Source organism: Rhinatrema bivittatum, chromosome 12, assembly GCF_901001135.1.
Source record: "Rhinatrema bivittatum chromosome 12, aRhiBiv1.1, whole genome shotgun sequence".
NCBI lineage: Eukaryota > Metazoa > Chordata > Amphibia > Gymnophiona > Rhinatrematidae > Rhinatrema > Rhinatrema bivittatum.
In genome coordinates, this window is record NC_042626.1 from 73,564,293 (window position 1) to 73,583,015 (window position 18,723).

Consider the following 18,723-nt stretch of genomic DNA (forward strand, 5'->3'; position numbering starts at 1 on the left):
TCTTGTATACGCGGATGACGTTCAAATTCTCATCCCGATTAAGAAGTCCCTACAAAAATCTTTAATCTTCTTGGAGACTTGCTTTCAGGAAATCAGCTCACTCCTCACTAAACTTAACTTAGTCATCAACAAAGACAAGACTGAATACCTCATTATCTCCCAGGAAGACAACCCCATTTCTAGAGAGAGACAGCCTCCCTTATAACGGGTCAACCACAAAAAGACTTCAACTCTCTCCCCAACCTCCCTTCAACTATCCTGGACAACCTCAAAAAAGGAAAATTAGTTTCTTACCTGATAATTTTCGTTCCTGTAGTACCAAGGATCAGTCCAGGACACCTGGGTTGTGACTCCGCACCAGTAGATGGAGACAGACTAAAACTTGTGGGCGGAGCCATATATGCCCCTGTGCCAGTCACAGCCCCTCAGTCATACGGAATGTCAAAGTAGAACATAACCAGAGAACCAAACTAGCTATTTAACCATAAAACGGGGAAGAACACCCCTACTGGAAATAGACTCCCCAAACGAGAGAGCGAACAAGCGGAACAGATTAATTTAAAACCATGAGCGGACTCTCCATTACTTCAGCGCAGCACTGCGGGCGGGATCCTGGACTGATCCTTGGTACTACAGGAACGAAAATTATCAGGTAAGAAACTAATTTTCCTTTCCCTGTACGTACCAGGATCAGTCCAGGACACCTGGGATGTACCAGAGCAAACCTACTGAGGGTGGGAAGCAGAGAGTCCCGCTCGGAGCATCCTCTCTCCAAAACCCCCGGGATCGGTAGCCCTGCCATCCAACCTGTAATGCCTGATAAAGGTATGCCACGATTTCCAGGTAGCCGCCCTGCAAATCTCTTGAGGCGACACCTGCGAAGCTTCCGCCCAAGACGTTGCTTGAGAACGAGTCGAGTGAGCCCTCAGGCCCATGGGAAGTGGCTTTCCACGCATCAAGTAGGCCGCGCCAATGGCCTCTTTGATCCAACGGCCGATCGTAGCGCGAGACGCTGCGGCCCCATTCTTTGGACCAGAGAACAGGACAAACGGATGATCCGTGATCCGAAACGGATTAGTGACCTCCAGACACCGAAGGAGGGCTCTCCGCACGTCTAGCTTCCGTAAGTCCCTTGCTTCCGGAACCGAGGACGCCCCACCCGCGAAACGGGCAGCTCCACCGATTGATTCACATGAAAAGACGACACAACTTTCGGAAGAAGGAAGGAACCGTCCGCAGAGAAACACCGGTATCAGAAATACGCAAGAAAGGTTCCCTACAGGACAGGGCCTGTAGCTCGGAGACACGCCGCGCCGAAGCAATTGCCACCAAGAACGCCGTTTTTAAAGTGAGATCCTTAAGCGTTACGCGTTTCAAGGGCTCAAACGGTGCCGCACAGAGAGCGGAGAGAACCCAAATGAGGTTCCAAGCCGGACAAGGGAGCCGTAATGGAGGGCGAAGAAGCTTAGCCCCCCCGAAGGAAACGAGAAACATCCGGATGAAACGCCAGGTACGCACCCCGGACCTTACCTCGCAAACAACCAAGCGCCGCTACCTGAACCCGTAGGGAACTGCACGCTAGACCCTTGGCCAGCCCTGCCTGGAGGAACGCCAGAGTGTCGGAAACTGAAGCCGAAGTGGGGTCCACCCCACGCTGCACGCACCATTCCTCAAAGACCACCCAGACACGGACAGAAGCCAGAAAAGTCGACTGTTTCCTGGAACGCAGCACCGTAGCCACCACCGCATCATGCCGCGAGACAGAAGTGATCCGCATCCTCCAAACAGACGGGGCCCTGGCGGAGTAGGCCCGCCATTCCTTGGAGCCGAAGGGGCGCCGTTACTTCCAGCTGGACCAGGTCTGCGAACCACGGCCGGCGCGGCCACTCCGGTGCCACCAAGATCACGTTGGCCGGGTGCAACTCTATGCGCCGAAGAATCTTGCCGATCATCGGCCACGGGGGAAACACGTAGAGCAACACGTCCGTCAGGGAAGCACCAACGCATCGACGCCTTCTGCCCCCCGTCCTCGACGTCGGCTGTAAAGTCGCGGAGCCTTCGCATTGTGCCACGTGGCCATCAGGTCCATGTGGGGCACCCCCCCACGTGTCGCAAATGAGCCGCCTGAACGTTGTCGACTCCCGCAATGTGAGATGCTGCTATGTTGCTGAGATGCAGCTCCGACCAGGCCATCAAGCGTTGAGCTTCCTCCGCCACCTGGGGGCTCCTTGTCCCGCCCTGGCGGTTAATGTAAGCCACGGTGGTCGCATTGTCCGACAACACCCGGACTGCCTTTCCTCGCAGCAAGGGCAGGAAGCGTTGTAAAGCCAGACGGACCACTCTGGTCTCTAGGCGATTGATAGACCATTGGGCTTGCGACACTGACCATTTGCCCTGGACCGAACTCCCTAGGCAGACCGCCCCCCAGCCGGAGAGGCTGGCGTCCATGGTGACCACTGTCCAGCCGGGTACCAGAAGGGAGACTCCCGAAGACAGATGACTGGAATCCAGCCACCACAGCAGGCTGGACCTCGCGTGTCCCGCTAGAGGAAGCGGTAGGCAGAAGTCCTCCGAGACCGGCTTCCAGCGGGCCAGCAACGAAGCCTGTAATGGTCGCAGGTGAGCAAACGCCCAGGGGACCAGCGCCAGCGTGGGAGCCATAGATCCAAGGACCGTACCCGCGGTCGACGGAGCGACAGTAAACGCCGTACCTGAGACTGCAGTTTGCATACCCGGTCGTGTGACAGGAACACCTTGCCTTGCTTCGTGTCGAACATCGCTCCTAGATATTCCAAGGTCTGCGTGGGTGCCAGATGACTTTTGCTGAAGTTGACCACCCATCCTAGGGACTGCAGGAGATGGAGAACCCTGTCCACTGCCAACCGACACTGATTCTCAGACTTCGCCCGAATCAGCCAATCGTCCAGATAAGGATGGACCAGGAGACCTTCCCGGCGCAACTGCGCTGCCACCACCACCATCACCTTCGTGAATGTATGGGGAGCCGTTGCGAGCCGAAACGGGAGCACCCGAAACTGGTAATGCCGTCCCAGAATGCAGAACCTGAGGAAGCTTTGGAACGCCGGCTGAATGCCTATGTGAAGATACGCCTCCGTGAGATCCAGGGAGGCCAGGAACTCGCCGGGCCTTACCGCGGCGATGACCGACCGAATCGTCTCCATTTTGAAGTGCGGAACGCGCCGGCATCGGTTTACCCCCTTGAGATCCAGGATTGGTCTGTACGAGCCGTCTTCCTTTGGGACGATGAAGTAAATGGAGTAACGGCCCCTGCCGTGCTGGCTGACCGGGACGGGGGAAATGGCTCCCAAGCTTCTAAGCGTCGGATGGTGCCTAGCACCTCTTCTCGGGGGCCTTGCAGGGTGAGACAAGAAACTTGTCCGCCGGAGTGCGAACAAAATCTAACGCGTAGCCGTGTCTTATCACGCTGAGGACCCACTGGTCCGACGTCACATCGGCCCATCTCCCGAAAAGGACATCAACCGCGCCCCGACGTTGGGAACGGAGTGCAGGGGCTGCGGCGGGAGATGGGCCGACCACTCTTCATTGTGACGACATGGGCCCCGTAATCGCAAGGGGACCTCCTTGCCTCCCGAAACGCTTTCCCCGAAAGGACCGTTGCTGCCACTGCGAAGTACGGGAGGAAGCAGACCTATATGCATGCCCGGACGACCTTTGAGGGCGCGACTTCCTGGGACCCCGAAAGCGGGACCTAGCCGAAAAGAAGACCGCGCCCTGGATCTATCCTCGGGCAGCCTAAAAAACCCTGTTTTCCCCCAGGGAAACCATCAAGTCATCCAACTCTTTGCCAAACAGCAACTTGCCTTTGAACGGTAGCGCCCCGAGGGGAGCCTTGGAGGAGCCGTCTGCTGCCCAGTTGCGTAGCCACAGGAGTCTGCGCGCTGAAACCGCAGCCACCATGGATCTCGCCGAGGTACGCAGCAGATCGTGGAGCGCATCTGCGCCATATGCTATTGCTGCTTCCAACCTATCCGCCTGCGCTGCCTCGCCAGCAGTAAGATCCGCATTGGCCTGGAAGAACTTGGGCCCAGCGCAAGCTAGCTCTCATAGCGAAATTCGTACATATGGCCGCTCGAATACCCAGCGCGGAAACCTCGAAAATCTTCGTAAGCTGCACTTCCAGCTTCCTGTCCTGAAGATCTCTGAGGGCTGTCGCACCCGTGACAGGAATAGTGGATCTCTTTGTTACTGCAGACACCGCCGAATCCACCTTGGGGAGCTTAAGAAGGTCCAGCGCATCCTCCGGGAGCGGGTAAAGCTTGTCCATGGCTTTGCTGACCTTCGGCCCCAATTCCGGGGTGTCCCATTCCCGGAATAGGATGTCCGTAGAAGAAAAATGAAACGGAAAAAACCACTACAGGGCCCGTGAGGCCTAACCGGACCGGATCCATGTGCGCCTCCTGCCGAACCGCTACCGGAGGTGCTTCAATTCCCAGTTCCTGGGGGATGGCCGGAATTAGGGGAGGCAGTTCCTCCCTGCGGAAAAGCCGGACCACCTTGGGATCGTCTCCCTCCGCTGCTTGTGATGCCTTTCCTTCTCCGGATGGAGCGGATCCGTCCCCTGCCCCCTCATCGGCCCCTTTAGGGGCTCTTCAGGGGAATCAGTGTCCACCCCCGTGGAGGAATCCGGGTCCGCCTCCTGTGGGACGCCACGCGGAGGCCGTTTCCCCCTGGAAGCACTCGGGGGCACATCCGTAATCCCCGAGGGTCTGTTGGACTTCTTCGGCGGTGGAGCCCTGCGGGACTCCCTCCGGCCGCGCTTGCTCTTACTTTTCTTACACTTCAGGACTTTGCGCAGCCAAAGCGCAAAGTCCTCAGAAAATGAGCTGGAAACAGAATCAGCCTCAGCTGGGCTCCCCGGGGACCCCGGGTCCCCCGAGGGACTCCCCCCCGCCGGGCCCCGCTGAGGAGACAGCGCGGGAGGCAAGGCCGCAGGCCCTGCCACTTCCCGCGCCATTTCGCGGCCCGTGGCTAAAATGGCCGCCACTCCCGCGCTGAGCGGGAAACAATCCTGGGGCCTTTCCATCGCGCCCCCCCCCCGCTCGGCGGCGGTCGCGCGGGCCGTACTCGAGCCCCCCGAAACGCCCCGGACGAACCTTCATCGCCCGGGATACCGGAAGCGCATAGGCCGTCGCGCGAGAGACGCGCGCGCGCGCCGAGCCGCAGGCCCGGCAAGCGGAGCCGCGATGCAGGCCGGCGAAAAAGGCGCGAAGACGGCCGTCAAAGGAAATCAAAAATAATAAAAGTCGCGCGAAACGGCCTCCCCCCTGTCAGCGGCGCCCCCCCCTAGAGCGGCGACGCAAGGAACAGAGAGCCGGCACAAAACAAAAGACAAACTGTTTTTTTTTTTTTTTTTTTTTTTAAACAACAAAACGCCTGTCGCTGTCCGCGGTCCTGGAGCCCTAGTCCAGCAGGGGTGAGTGAACCGGGCTCCCCGGTGTCACCCCTGACGCTGCTACTTAGAAAAAGCCGGGTCCTCGACCCTAGCAGCGGCCTCAACCGGGGGGGGGGTAGTCCCCTCAGGACCTCTCAACCCCCCCGGGAGGTAGGGCAGACGGACGTCAGCGACAATTTGGCAAAAATTCCAATTAAAAGACACTAAAGCCTAAACTGGCCTAAACCAAAAGAAAACCAACCCTGACGGAGTACCAGAATCAGGGCAGGGAGGAGCTGTGACCGGACCTGCACCATCTACTGGAGACAGAGTAAGACTGAGGGGGGGCTGTGACTGGCACAGGGGCATATATGGCTCCGCCCACAAGTTTTAGTCTGTCTCCATCTACTGGTGCGGAGTCACAACCCAGGTGTCCTGGACTGATCCTGGTACGTACAGGGAACACGTCTTACGTAAGAGATCTAGGCGTGCTCCTGGACAATCATCTGAACCTCAAAAGATTTGTAAACAACATGACTAAAGAGTGCTTTTTCAAATTACAAGTTCTGAAAAAGCTAAAACCCCTTCTGCACTCACACGATTTCCGCCTTGTTCTACAATCAATCATCCTTACCAAAGTTGACTACTGTAACTCTTTGCTGCTCGGTCTACCAGCTACCACCATTAAGCCTCTACAGATGTTACAGAACTCAGCGGCCAGGATCTTGACTAACTCTAATAAGAGAGACCACATCACGCCCATCCTCTATAACCTCCACTGCCTTCCGATCAAATACAGAGTTCTCTACAAAGTTCTGACCATCATGCACAAATCCTTACACAACATAGCCCCAATTGATCTTACCTTTCAGCTGCGCACCAACAACTCCACAAGACTGATTAGAAAAGCATACCAAGGCACCCTTTTTGTCCCTCAAGCGAAAACCTCGCTAAGGAATAGGGCACTTTCCACTGCAGGTCCTACCCATTGGAACACCCTCCCACCAGACCTCAGACAAGACCCCTGCCCGCATTCCTTCAAGAAAAAACTGAAAACATGGCTATTCAGCCTAGCGTTTCCCTGATCCCGCCTGCTAGCAATACACTTTCACTATTGCTCACAATTACTTCCCTTGGCAACTATGATTTGTTTTTGCAGGTTATCAATCCACTCTCAAACCCGCCCTTAAATCCACCATTCAATTTGGATCCTTTGTTTTTCTTTCCCTCCCTCCCCCTTGTCCTCCCTCCGCCGTCCTCCCCCTGCATTCTAGCCCAAAATCATTCGATGCATTCAACTGCTTGTTAACTTTAACTTTAATGGCTTTTTGCAAGGCAACTAGTATAAGATGTTTACTTCAATACCATGTTACTTAAAGTTTTTTATATGTTCTAGGTTCTATGTAATGCTCTCAGGCAAGTTTAATTGTTTCATTGTAAACCGGTTTGATTTGTATCCAATGCAAGAAGATCGGTATATAAAAAAACAAAAATAAATAAATAATAAATAAATATGTATGCTGAAGCAATAGCATCCTTCAACCACCAGGCAATAGTAGTCTTGGAAGCTTTATTTCATTTCCTGGGACCGCTCTTCAAGACAAAAAGGTGATCCGACAGGCGAAAATCATTAGTGACCTTCATGTAATGCATCAGCACCTGCCTGACATCCAAACGCTTCAATTCACGATCATGTGGAGAATTCTGATCCAAATCCGGGAATGCAGGCAACTCAATGGACTGGTTCACGTGGCACGGTTCTAAGAGAAATGCCAAAATCGGAAAACCTAAGAAAAGGTTCGAGACAAGATAGGGCCTGAATTTCCACAATTCTCCAAGCCGAGCAGATAGCTACCAAAAACACTGTTTTGAGCATAAGGTCCTTCAGAGTGACGCACCTGAGCGGTTCAAAAGGAGGTTCACACAATGTCCTAAGGACCAAATTCAAACTCCAAGATGGACAAACAGCTCAACGTGGTGGATGCAAATGCTTAGCACCCTGAAGGAAACGAACCACATCCGGATGAGCCGCTTTGGACGCACCGTCCACCTTTCCACATAAACATCCTAATGCCGCCACTTGAACCCGGAGAGAACTGAAAGCTAGCCCTTTTGCCAAACCCTCTTGCAAGAAGGCTAGAATGTGGACTATCGAGGCCCGCCTAGGGGAAACATTCGACCTACTACACCAAGAGTCAAAATTCTTCCAGACTCGGACATACGTAAGAGAGGTGGACGTTTTGTGAGCCCGTAAAAGAGTGGAAATCACCGAATCCAGATACCCCATTTTTCTCAACTGCCGCCTCTCATAAGCCAAGCCGCTAGACAAAAGCGATCCACCTGGTCAAAAAATACTGGACTCTGCTGCAGGAGATTCGGAAGATGACCCAGATGGAGCGGCCCGTCCACTGCAAGGTTGAGGAGATCCGCGAACCACGGCTTTCGTGGCCATTCTGGAGCCACCAGCACCACCGCTCCCGGATGGGCTTCTATCCTTCTCAAAACCTTGCCTACTAGGGGCCAAGGAGGAAATGTGTAGAGCAGAATGTCGTGAGGCCATGGGAGGACAAGAGCGTCCACCCCTTCCACTCCATGCTCTCTTCTGCGACTGAAGAAGCGCAGCGCCTTGGCATTCCCTCGAGTCGCTAGTAGATCCAAACGGGGAATCCCCCAGCGATGAGATATCAACGCGAACGCCTCATCGGACAGCTCTCATTCTCCGGGATCCAATCTCTAACAGCTCAGAAAATCCGCCTGTATGTTGTCTACCCCGGCAATGTGTGAAGCCGCTATCCTGAGCAGATGAGTTTCTGCCCAGACCATGAGCTTGTCCACCTCCGCCGCTACGGGGCGGCTCTTTGTGCCTCCCTGCCGGTTGATATATGCTACCGTTGTTGCGTTGTAGGAGAGCACTCTCACCGACCAACGATGAACCAGAGACAAGAACTTCTGCAGGGCCAAGTGGACTGCCCTGGTCTCGAGACGATTGAAGGATCATTGTGCTTCCTGCTGCATCCATTGGCCTTGGGCTGCCTGAGATTGGCAAACTGCCTCCCAGCCAGAAAGACTGGCATTCGTCATCACCACAGTCCGCTGAGGGACCTCCAGATCCATCCCCCGGGACAAGTGTTCGTGGGTCAGCCACCAAGCTAAGCTGGACCTGGCCGGTTCCTGGAGGGGTCAGGGAACTTGAAAAGCTTCTGAACTGGGGTCCCATTGTGAGAGCAAAGCCCTTTGCAACGGCCTCATATGAACGAAAGCTCACGGGACCAGCCGGTATGCCCAACTCCGCTAGGACATGTGGAATCATCGGCTCCAACTCATCTCTACGAAAGAGCCTAAGGACCCGAGGATCATCCCCTTCCACCGGGGCCACATGCTCGGAATCCTCATCCATGTCCACCTGAAGCGGATCCACCAGCGGCGCCGCCCCCTGCTTCCTGGAACTGGACCCTCCTAATCCGGGAGACCTTAGGAGGATCCAGAACCTGCACAGGAGGAGAGGGCCCATCCCCAAACCACCCCGGAGGGGGCTCAGGATCTCCCATGGGCATAAGGCTTTAAGCATTGATTTTAACAAACTTGGACTACTGAAATGCATTATATTTAGGGTTACCACTATCTACAATACATCCTCTACAACTCGTTCAAAACGCAACAGCGAGAATGCTCTTCAATCTACCACGAAAGGAACACATAACACCCATCTTACAACATCTGCCCTGGCTTCCTATAACCCATCGCATCACATACAAAATTCTGTCCATTATTCATAACCTCTTCTATAACCCTAATTCGGTATGATTCTGATCTCTGCTGCGAATATATAAACCGTCAAGAGAACTCCGTTCTATTGACAAAGGAAAATTGGTTCTTACCTGCTAATTTTCATTCCTGTAGTACCACGGATCAGTCCAGGACAGCTGGGTTTTGCCTCCCCACCAGCAGATGGAGACAGAAGAAGACTTTGCGGACTCTGTCCTATACCCCTGAGGTGCCAACTAGTGTCTGCCAGTATGATTCAGTACCCAAGCAGAAAAAACAGATACAAAAAACCATAACTATCAACCATAAAACCACCTCCCTCGCAGAGCAGAGGATATGAACACACTAAACCGCATGTAACAAATAACGAAATGCAGAGAATAAAACTTGCATAGAGAATGATCAGCCACCTGCCGAGCGGACTCTCCATCGTCTTCCTGGGCGGGTCGTCTGGACTGATCCGTGGTACTACAGGAACGAAAATTAGAAGGTAAGAACCAATTTTCCTTTCCCTGTACGTACCCGGATCAGTCCAGGACAGCTGGGATGTACCATAGCTATCTCAACCAGGGTGGGACTGAGAGAGTCCTGCTCGGAGCACACTGGCCCCAAAGGAACCGGGCTCTGGAGCCCGGACATCAAGCCGATAATGCCTTGCAAAGGTATGCGGAGACTGCCAGGTGGCCGCCCTACAAATTTCCTGTGGTGACACCTGCTGGCACTCCGTCCAAGAGGTCGACTACGAGCGAGTAGAATGGGCCTTAAGGCCAGAAGGAAGCAGACGACCCTGAACCAGGTAAGCAGAAGAAATTGCCTCCTTCAACCATCAGGCAATCGTTGACTTAGATGCCTTCTGCCCTTTTTTGGGCCCACTCCAAAGTACGAAGAGGTGGTCTGAAAGTCGAAAACTGTTCGTTACCTCTAAATAGCGTAACAGAGCCCTCTTCATGTCCAACTTCTGCAACTCCTTTGCCTCTGGAGAAGAAGAATCCACCCACGCAAAGGAAGGAAGTTCCACAGACTGGTTCACATGAAAAGATGACACCACCTTCGGGAGAAAAGAGGGAATGGTTCTCAAGGAGACTCCCGCCTCGGAAATCCGCAAGAAGGGCTCCCTGCACGACAGGGCCTGAAGCTCGGACACCCGTCTAGCGGAAGAAACCGCCACCAGAAAAACCATCTTCAAGGTCAGATCCTTCAAAATCACCCGACGCAATGGTTCAAAAGGAGCCGAACAAAGCGCTTTGAGTACCAGGTTTAATCTCCAAGAAGGACACGGACTCCGGACCGGAGGGCGAAGGTGCTTAATGCCCCGCAAAAAATGAACCACATACGGGTGAGAGGCAAGAGGCACTCCCTGCACCTTCCCTCTGAAACTGCCCAGAGCCGCCACCTGCACCCGCAGCGAATTGAATGCCAAACCCTTGGCTAGTCCTGCCTGTAAGAAATCCAGAACTTCTGGAAGAGACGCCTTGGCAGGCTGTACACAGTGGTCGATACACCAGGACTCAAAGACTCCCCAGACTCGAACATACACCATAGACGTAGAAGTCTTGCGGGAACGTAAGAGCGTGGCCACCACCGCATCAGAGTAACCCTTACTCTTCAACCGGCGCCTTTCATAAGCCATGCCGCTAGACAAAAGCGATCTGCCTCTGTGAAACAGACGGGCCCCTGCCGCAGTAGCGTGGGAGACGGATGAAACCTCAGTGGACCGTCCACCGCCAGAGCATCCGCGAACCACGGACGCCTTGGCCACTCCGGGGCCACTAGAATCACTTTTCCAGCGTGACTTTTGATGCGGCGCAGGACTTTGCCCACCAACGGCCATGGGGGAAACACGTACAGGAGAATGTTCCTGGGCCAGGGGAGGACCAGAGCGTCCACTCCCTCCGCCCCTGGTTCCCGCCGACGACTGAAGAACCGAGGGGCCTTGGCGTTGCGGTACGTCGCCATCAGATCCATAGCCGACGTGGACCACAGGTCGCACAGACGATGAAAGGCGTCGTCGGAGAGTTCCCACTCTCCGGGGTCTAGTTGGTGGCGACTGAGAAAATCCGCTTGGACGTTGTCCACACCGGAAATGTGAGACGCCGCTATCCGGTAAAGATGTGCCTCCGCCCAGCAGAGCAAAAGCTGTGCCTCCGCCGCCACCAGACGGCTCCTGGTGCCGCCCTGACGATTGATGTATGCTACTGTCGTCTCATTGTCGGAGAGCACCCTCACCGACCTGCCCTCCACCAACGGTAGGAGGGCCTGAAGCGCTAAGTGAACCGCTCTGGTCTCTAAGCGATTGATCGACCAGGAGGCCTCCTGCCTGGTCCACTGACCCTGGACCGACGTATCCTGACAAACCGCTCCCCATCCGGAGAGGCTGGCATCCGTGGTCACTACGGTCCAGCAGGGAGTCTCCAGGTCCATCCCCTGATGCAAGTTGTGCGGAGAAAGCCACCACTGCAGACTGGAACGCACCATCCTTGACAGGGGAAGCACAGCGTCGTAAAGCTGCGAGCGAGGCTTCCAGCGGGACAACAAATCTGAATGAAGAGGATGCATATGTGCAAATGCCCATGGTACGAGATCGATGGTCGAGGCCATGAAGCCCAGGACCTGCAAATAATCCCAGGCCGTAGGATGAGAGAGAGATTGGAATTCCGACACCTGTTGCCTGAGTTTCCAAACTCTTTCCTCCGTCAGAAAGACCTTCCCTGAAACCGTATCGAAACGAGCCCCGAGGAATACCAAGTTCTGAGAGGGGGTCAGATGGCTCTTCGCGGGGTTGACCACCTATCCCAAGGAGCCCAACTTCCAGAGGACCCGTTGAACCGCGTCCCTGCAGAGACTTTCCAATTTCGCTCGAACCAACCAATCGTCCAGGTACGGATGGACCAAGATCCCCTCCCGTCGCAAAGCGGCTGCAACTACCACCATCACCTTGGTGAATACCCGGGGAGCCGAACGGAAGGGCGCAGAACTGAAAGTGGCGCCCCAGGACTGCAAACCGCAGGTATCTCTGATGGTCCGGATGGATGGGGATGTGGAAGTATGCCTCCGACAGGTTCAGAGAAGCCAAGAACTCCCCTTTGTGCACCGATGCTATTACCGAGTGAAGTGTTTCCATCCGAAACCGGGGCACTTTCAGAGCGTGGTTTACGCGCTTCAGATCGAGGATGGGCCGGAAGGACCCGTCCTTTTTTGGAACCACGAAGTAAATGGAGTAGCGCCCACGCCGCAGCTGCCCCGCAGGCACCGGAACTATGGCCCCTAGATCTTGCAGGCGTTGCAGGGTGACCTGTACCGCCAAGCGCTTCTGGCTGTATGCGCAAGGGGACACTATGTAATGGTCCCTGACTGGCCGTGCAAAATCTAAGGCGTAGCCGTGCTCTATTATGTCTAGGACCCATTGATCGGACGTCAGCTGGACCCACGCCTCCCGGAAAAGAGACAACCGTCCCCTGATCTTTGGAACGGAAGGGTGGGCCGGCCGCACTTCATTGTGTAGTTTTGGAGCTGGAAAAATCCAAACACACCAAAGCAAGGTGCTGCACTACAAGACAATTAAAGAACACAAAAGTGCAGAGCATAGAACTTTTAGTCCTGATCAAATGAGATTCCAATCATTTTATAAGCAGGTAAGTTCTAAATTTTATTGCGGCAACTCCACTGCATGAATGTTAACACAGCAAACAATTTTCAAGGTGCCCCAACACGGACCCGTGTTTCGCCAGAGGCTGCATCGGGGGGACCAACAGGAATTCAATCTTGGTACAGTGTTCATATAGCACTCTATATGAACACTGTACCAAGATTGAATTCCTGTTGGTCCCCCCGATGCAGCCTCTGGCGAAACACGGGTCCGTGTTGGGGCACCTTGAAAATTGTTTGCTGTGTTAACATTCATGCAGTGGAGTTGCCGCAATAAAATTTAGAACTTACCTGCTTATAAAATGATTGGAATCTCATTTGATCAGGACTAAAAGTTCTATGCTCTGCACTTTTGTGTTCTTTAGTAGTTTTGGAGCTCCCATGGGCCTGGGGGGCACCACCCCTGGCTGGGCGACGGCCCCGAAAGGACTGATTCCAAGAAGACTGTCGGGGCGCGTTTTGACGAAAGGATGACCCGGTGGACCGAGAAGACCGGAAGCGACGATTCCCCCGAGAACGATTCCGCTGAGGAAAAGCACCTTTCGACCGGTATCTATCCTCCGGCAACCGGTGAACCTTGTTCTCACCCAGAGACTTAATCAGATCGTTCAACTGTTGTCCGAAGAGGAGCTTCCCCTTAAACGGCAAGGAACTCAGCTGCGCTTTGGAAGAGGTATCCGCCGCCCAGTGCCTGAGCCATAGAAGCCTGCGGGCCGAAACCGCTGAGACCATCGTCCGGGCAGACGTTCTCAGGAGATCATACAGGGCGTCAGCGCCGTACGCAACCGTCGCTTCCAGCCGACTAGCTTGCTCTGCTGCCGCACCAGACAGGTCGGACTCAGCCTGCCAATCCTGAACCCATCGGAGACAAGCCCTTTGGGCGAAGCTGGTACACATAGCTGCCCTGATCCCAAGCGCCGACACCTCAAAAATCCTCTTAAGTTGCAGTTCCAGCTTACGATCCTGCAGATCTTTTAAGGCTGTACCCCCTGTTACCGGAATAGTGGTCCTTTTGGTAACTGCGGCCACTGCGGAATCAATCTTGGGAAGCCGGAGGAGCTCCAACGCGTCCTCCGGGAACGGGTACAATTTTTCCATCGCTCGGCCGACCTTTAAACCTAGCTCCGGATTGTCCCATTCCTTATACAATAAATCCGTGACCGACCAGTGAAAGGGAAAAGAACGAGCCGGCCCTCGGAGACCCACCATGACGGGGTCCATAGATCCAACCCTGGAATCCTCAGGAGGGACTTCAATAGCGAGCTCCTCTAGAATAACCGGTATCAGTGGCCCTAGCTCATCTCTGCGAAACAGGCGCACCACCTTGGGGTCATCGCCGTCTGTCGCCTGGGCCACCCCTGGCTTGGCCGACTGAGGATGAAGCTCAGGATCCTCTTCCTCTCGTCGCCAGTAGGTATCGGAGGCGCTGGATCGTCCTCCAACGAGTCCGATTGAGAAGTCTCTGTCAGCCTTTCCCGAGAACGGAGAGGACGCTTCGGCTTGGGGGCATCCGCCCCCTCCGACCGCCTGGACCGCTTCCGTGAAGAAGACTCCTGGGGCAACCTGGACCACGACGTCCGTCCGGATTTGCGAGCCTTGAAGAACTTGCGCATCATGTCCACAAAGTGGGAGGAGAACGAAGAAGAAGAACCATCCGACTCCTCCTCATCTGAGGAAACACTGGCTGGAGCTATCGGACCCATGCCACCAGGAGCAGCCGGCCTCGGGGAGAGCGGAGGAGGAGAAGACCCATCACTCAGCGCATCCAGCGCTGTCTTCTCCTGGTCCCTGAAGGTTGCTAACAAGGCCTCCGTGCCAGCACTGAGCTGGAGTGGAGCCAGCGGAACCGGGTCTTTCTCCCTAACATCAGGCCTCCGGGGCTCCCGACGCGATCTGGAGCCTTGCACTGGCTCCTTGCCAAGCAAATCCCGGGAGGAGCCTTCCCCACCGGAGAGACAGGCTGTGCAGACCCCAGCGCGGGAAATCCGCGCGCGCGCGCACTGCCACAGGCAGAGCAGGCCACACCACGTGGCATATCCTCGGGCTCGATTTGTTGAGTGCCCGAAAAAAGAACCGCGGCGTTTGGAGCAATTTCCTGGTCAGTAGGCTGCACCTCGCGGTAAAAGCTCCGGGCTCGATTTTTGACTACCCGAAAAAAGAACTGCGGCGTTCGGAGCAATTTCCCGGTCAGTAGGCCGTACCTCACGGTAAAAGCCCCGGGCTCGATTTTTGACTACCCGAAAAAAGAACGGCGGCAATCGGAGCAAATTCCCGGTGAGTAGGCTGCAAATCCCCGGGCTCGATTTTTGACTACCCGAAAAAAGAACCGCGGCGTTCGGCGCAATTTCCCAGTCCCCCCCGGGCCGAAAAAACGGCGAAAAAATGGCGAAAAACGGTGAAAACGGAGCGAACACCCGGCCGAAGGAAGACCTAACTCCAGGCAAGTTTTGAAGAAAGTTAGTAAATTTAAAGTTTACCTGGTAAAACAGCAGGCTGGTCGAAGGTGAGTGGCCGAGACCCCCGGCATCACCCCGAGCCACGGCAGAAATAGGGTCCCCAACCCTCTGCTCTGCTGCCTCGAATACCAGGGGGGATGGTCCTACCAGAACCTGACAACCCCCTGGGAGGCTAGACACTGCACTACTTGCCTGAAGAAAACTTCCTAACTTTTTTTTTTTTTTTTTTTTTTAAACTAAAGGAACCTGTCCAGATCCCTAACAAACCACAAAAAAAGGGCAGCACTAAGCTAAGACAAAAAAACCCCTAACTTAGTACCACTGAGAGACACTAGGCTTTGCACCTCCACCATCTGCTGGAGACAGAAGAATACTGGCAGACACTAGGTGGCACCTCAGGGGTATAGGACAGAGTCCGCAAAGTCTTCTTCTGTCTCCATCTGCTGGTGGGGAGGCAAAACCCAGCTGTCCTGGACTGATCCGGGTATGTACAGGGAAATGTTTGTTAGAAATTCCTTCAGTTAGAATTGTCAGCTTAGCTTTAATATGGAAAAGGGCCTTCTCCGTAGCAGGTCCGACATTGTGGAACTCTCTTCCCGAACAAATCCGATTGTTATCAAATCACAAAGAGTTTAAAAAAATGCTGAAAACTTACCTGTTTAACAGTGCCTATAGAACATAATAATCTCAGTTGTATATTAATATGAATATACTACCAGAGTCTAAATCTTAATGTATGTATTTTAATTTTAATAGTGTTAATCTTGCTTTTATTTTAAATTATGTTTGTAATCTTGTAAACCACCTAGGCGGACATATAAATGCCTTATTGTGCGGTATATAAAAACTTTTAATTAAATAAATAAATAAGCCTTATGTAATAGTAAAATAAAATCAGCTGAAAAAGGTTGCTGGCCCTTTAAATTTTCCCGAGGGAGGGTACCCAAAGGAGCATGGAAAGCTTGAAATAAATCATGGGGAGACCCGGGGCAAAAATCCTGCAGAAATAACTGAGGATGGAGATCCCCTTCCCCTGCTGAGCTGTCTGCATCAGCATCTTAAGCTCCTAAAATGGCTACCGTTGTCGCGTTCCGCAGGAGCAGGGCAGGCCAAGTACTACAAGGCAGCATTGGGGTGCCCGCACCACAGGACCGATGTGCCTGCCTCCCTCTGCCGCCAGCTGCCCCTGCTGACGGGCCCTCGCCCCCAGGAAGACACCGGGAGCAGAGGCTATCTCTGGAGAGCAGTGCTGCCGGCTCCCCACAGGATTTGCAGGACAAAGTGCGTGGCATTGCCGCGCTGAACAAGGAGGGGAAGCCACAAAAATAAACCCCGGAGCCCAGGAGGCCGAATAAGAGCACCGCAGCTGCAAGAAACAACGCATTCCGATTCTATTTTTTTTTTTTTAAATTCGCATTGGCCTCACCTGAGCACAACCCGCGGTTGTCTCTGGGCCAGGGGGGAGGGACCGGCCCACCGGTAAATCCCCCCCAGTCACTCACCGGCTACTGCTCCTGGTACACTGGAGAGAAGGGCAAAGCACTCGACAGGCCTACCACCGAGGAGAAATAACTCTGCTCCTCAGGAGGCCCAGCTTTTTTTTTTTTTTTTTGAAACTTTGTTTCAGCCAGACAAATTTAAAGGACTCCTGTCACTGCAACTCTCTTGTTTCTTGTTTAGAATCAATTAGCCAGGACTGCAGGTTCTGCCACCTTCATCTGCTGGAGACAGAAATACTGAAGGGGCTGCAGATGGCGCATCCTACTTACAGGGGTGTCCTTCAAGTTTTTCTATGTCTCCATCTGCTGGAAGGGAGGCATAACCCAGCAGTCTGGGATGATCTGGGTGCGTACAGGGAAAATACCAAATACTTGGCTAAAGCTAAACAGTATTACAATTACTGTAAATTCCTCCTGCTGGGAGCAGATTTCCAGGGTGGGTGGCCAACCCTCCTAAAAGAATGCCACTGCATTGGTCTGCTTCTCCCTGATCCATCCTCGGGGGATCAAAAGATCCAACCAACTTCTGCACCTGGACTAGAATCAGAGCTGAGTTTGAAAACTGCTAGAAGCAGGTGCTGACTCTTTGGCTGTTTGTGTAGCGGGGAAAAGGTGAAATCAGTGTCTCTACCTGCAGATGAAGAGTGGCAGGATTTTGGTTAGAGGACTGTGCTTCTAGCAGCTGTGGGGGGATTTACTATCAGTCACATGCTGGTGACTGTGTGAGATTTGGCTTGTAAATCTGGGACAGAATACTGGAGTTGAAAAGAGGCCCAGAGCATCCCGATTATCCACATCACCCTTTACTGGAAGGGCTGAGTGCTGAAAGCGAGGCTCATCCCGACAGTGCACAATACAATCACCGTGAAAAGAAAGATTAATTGCGTTTCCACATCCAACCTGTAGAATTCTGCTATTGGTCTCATCCTCGCAGTCATAGGTAATATTACGGCACATTGATTCCCAGCCTGGAGCGAAAGGATTTACTAGTGGAAAGAACAAAATAACATTAATGTTATCACAGAGAAAGGAAAAGTAGCAGTTTACTGTAAACAACCAGCCAACCATTCTGAAAAAGTAAACCAAACAGAAACTTGAAGGGTCTCAGGCAGTGTTAACAATGATGCAAATATATAAAACATGGAGTTCCCCCTTGGTTTACTTATAATGGCTTCTACAGGGACCAGTCATGTCACTATAATGAAGAGCTTATTCTACTGAACAAGCGGTCACTGTTAATAAATACTGCAAAGGCTCTGTTAGGTAGAGGCTCTGAGACTTGCGTCTGTTGACAGCATCAGCAGAAAGAATGTGTGAACAGTTGGCATCTAAGCATTTTGACCATTAAATATATGGAGGAGGGTACCAATGCACTAAGTAGAGAATGGAAGTAAACTATGTATTCCCCAATGAGCAATTCCTTCCAGCTGGCTGTTTGTTTGTACAGCCCCAGTACACAATACTGATCATGAATCATGCTGGGATAAAGCAAAATTGCTTACCTTGTAATAGGTGTTATCCCAGGACAGCAGGATGTAGTCCTCACATATGGGTGACGTCACTGAACGGAGCCCAGGCGGGAAAACTTTCTGTCAAAGTTTCTAGAAACTTTTGACTGGCCCCAGTGAGGCCACTGAGCATGCCCAGCATGCTATGATATTCTCTGCCACAGGTGTCTCTCTTCAGTCTAGTATGTAGCGCATTCATTCAATGCCGGTGGGGGCTGCCTCCGGCAGCCCCCACTGGCAGTGAATGAATGCGCGCCTGTGCGGACCCGGCCTAGATTTAACACGCGACCACCCGCCGCCCGCCGGCTGTCTCGAACTAACGCGTGTCCCCCCGCCGCCGCTGCCGCTGCCGCCTGAAACAGGCGCCCACCCGCCCGCGGCCTAGATTTAACACGCGACCACCCGGCTCCCGCTGCCGCCGGCCGCCTGGACCCACG

At 53.6% G+C, this 18,723-nt stretch overlaps 1 protein-coding gene across 5 annotated transcripts in view; it reads right to left on the reverse strand.

Annotated features, from left to right (window-relative positions):
- ZPBP2 (zona pellucida binding protein 2) overlaps positions 1-18,723 on the reverse strand; it is a 274,873-nt gene that overhangs the window by 68,935 nt on the left and 187,215 nt on the right. For all 5 annotated transcript variants that reach the window (XM_029572762.1, XM_029572759.1, XM_029572758.1 and 2 more), the window contains one exon: positions 17,679-17,764. In XM_029572762.1, coding sequence (XP_029428622.1) covers positions 17,679-17,764 — 86 coding nt within the window. The remainder of the gene's footprint in view (positions 1-17,678; positions 17,765-18,723) is intronic.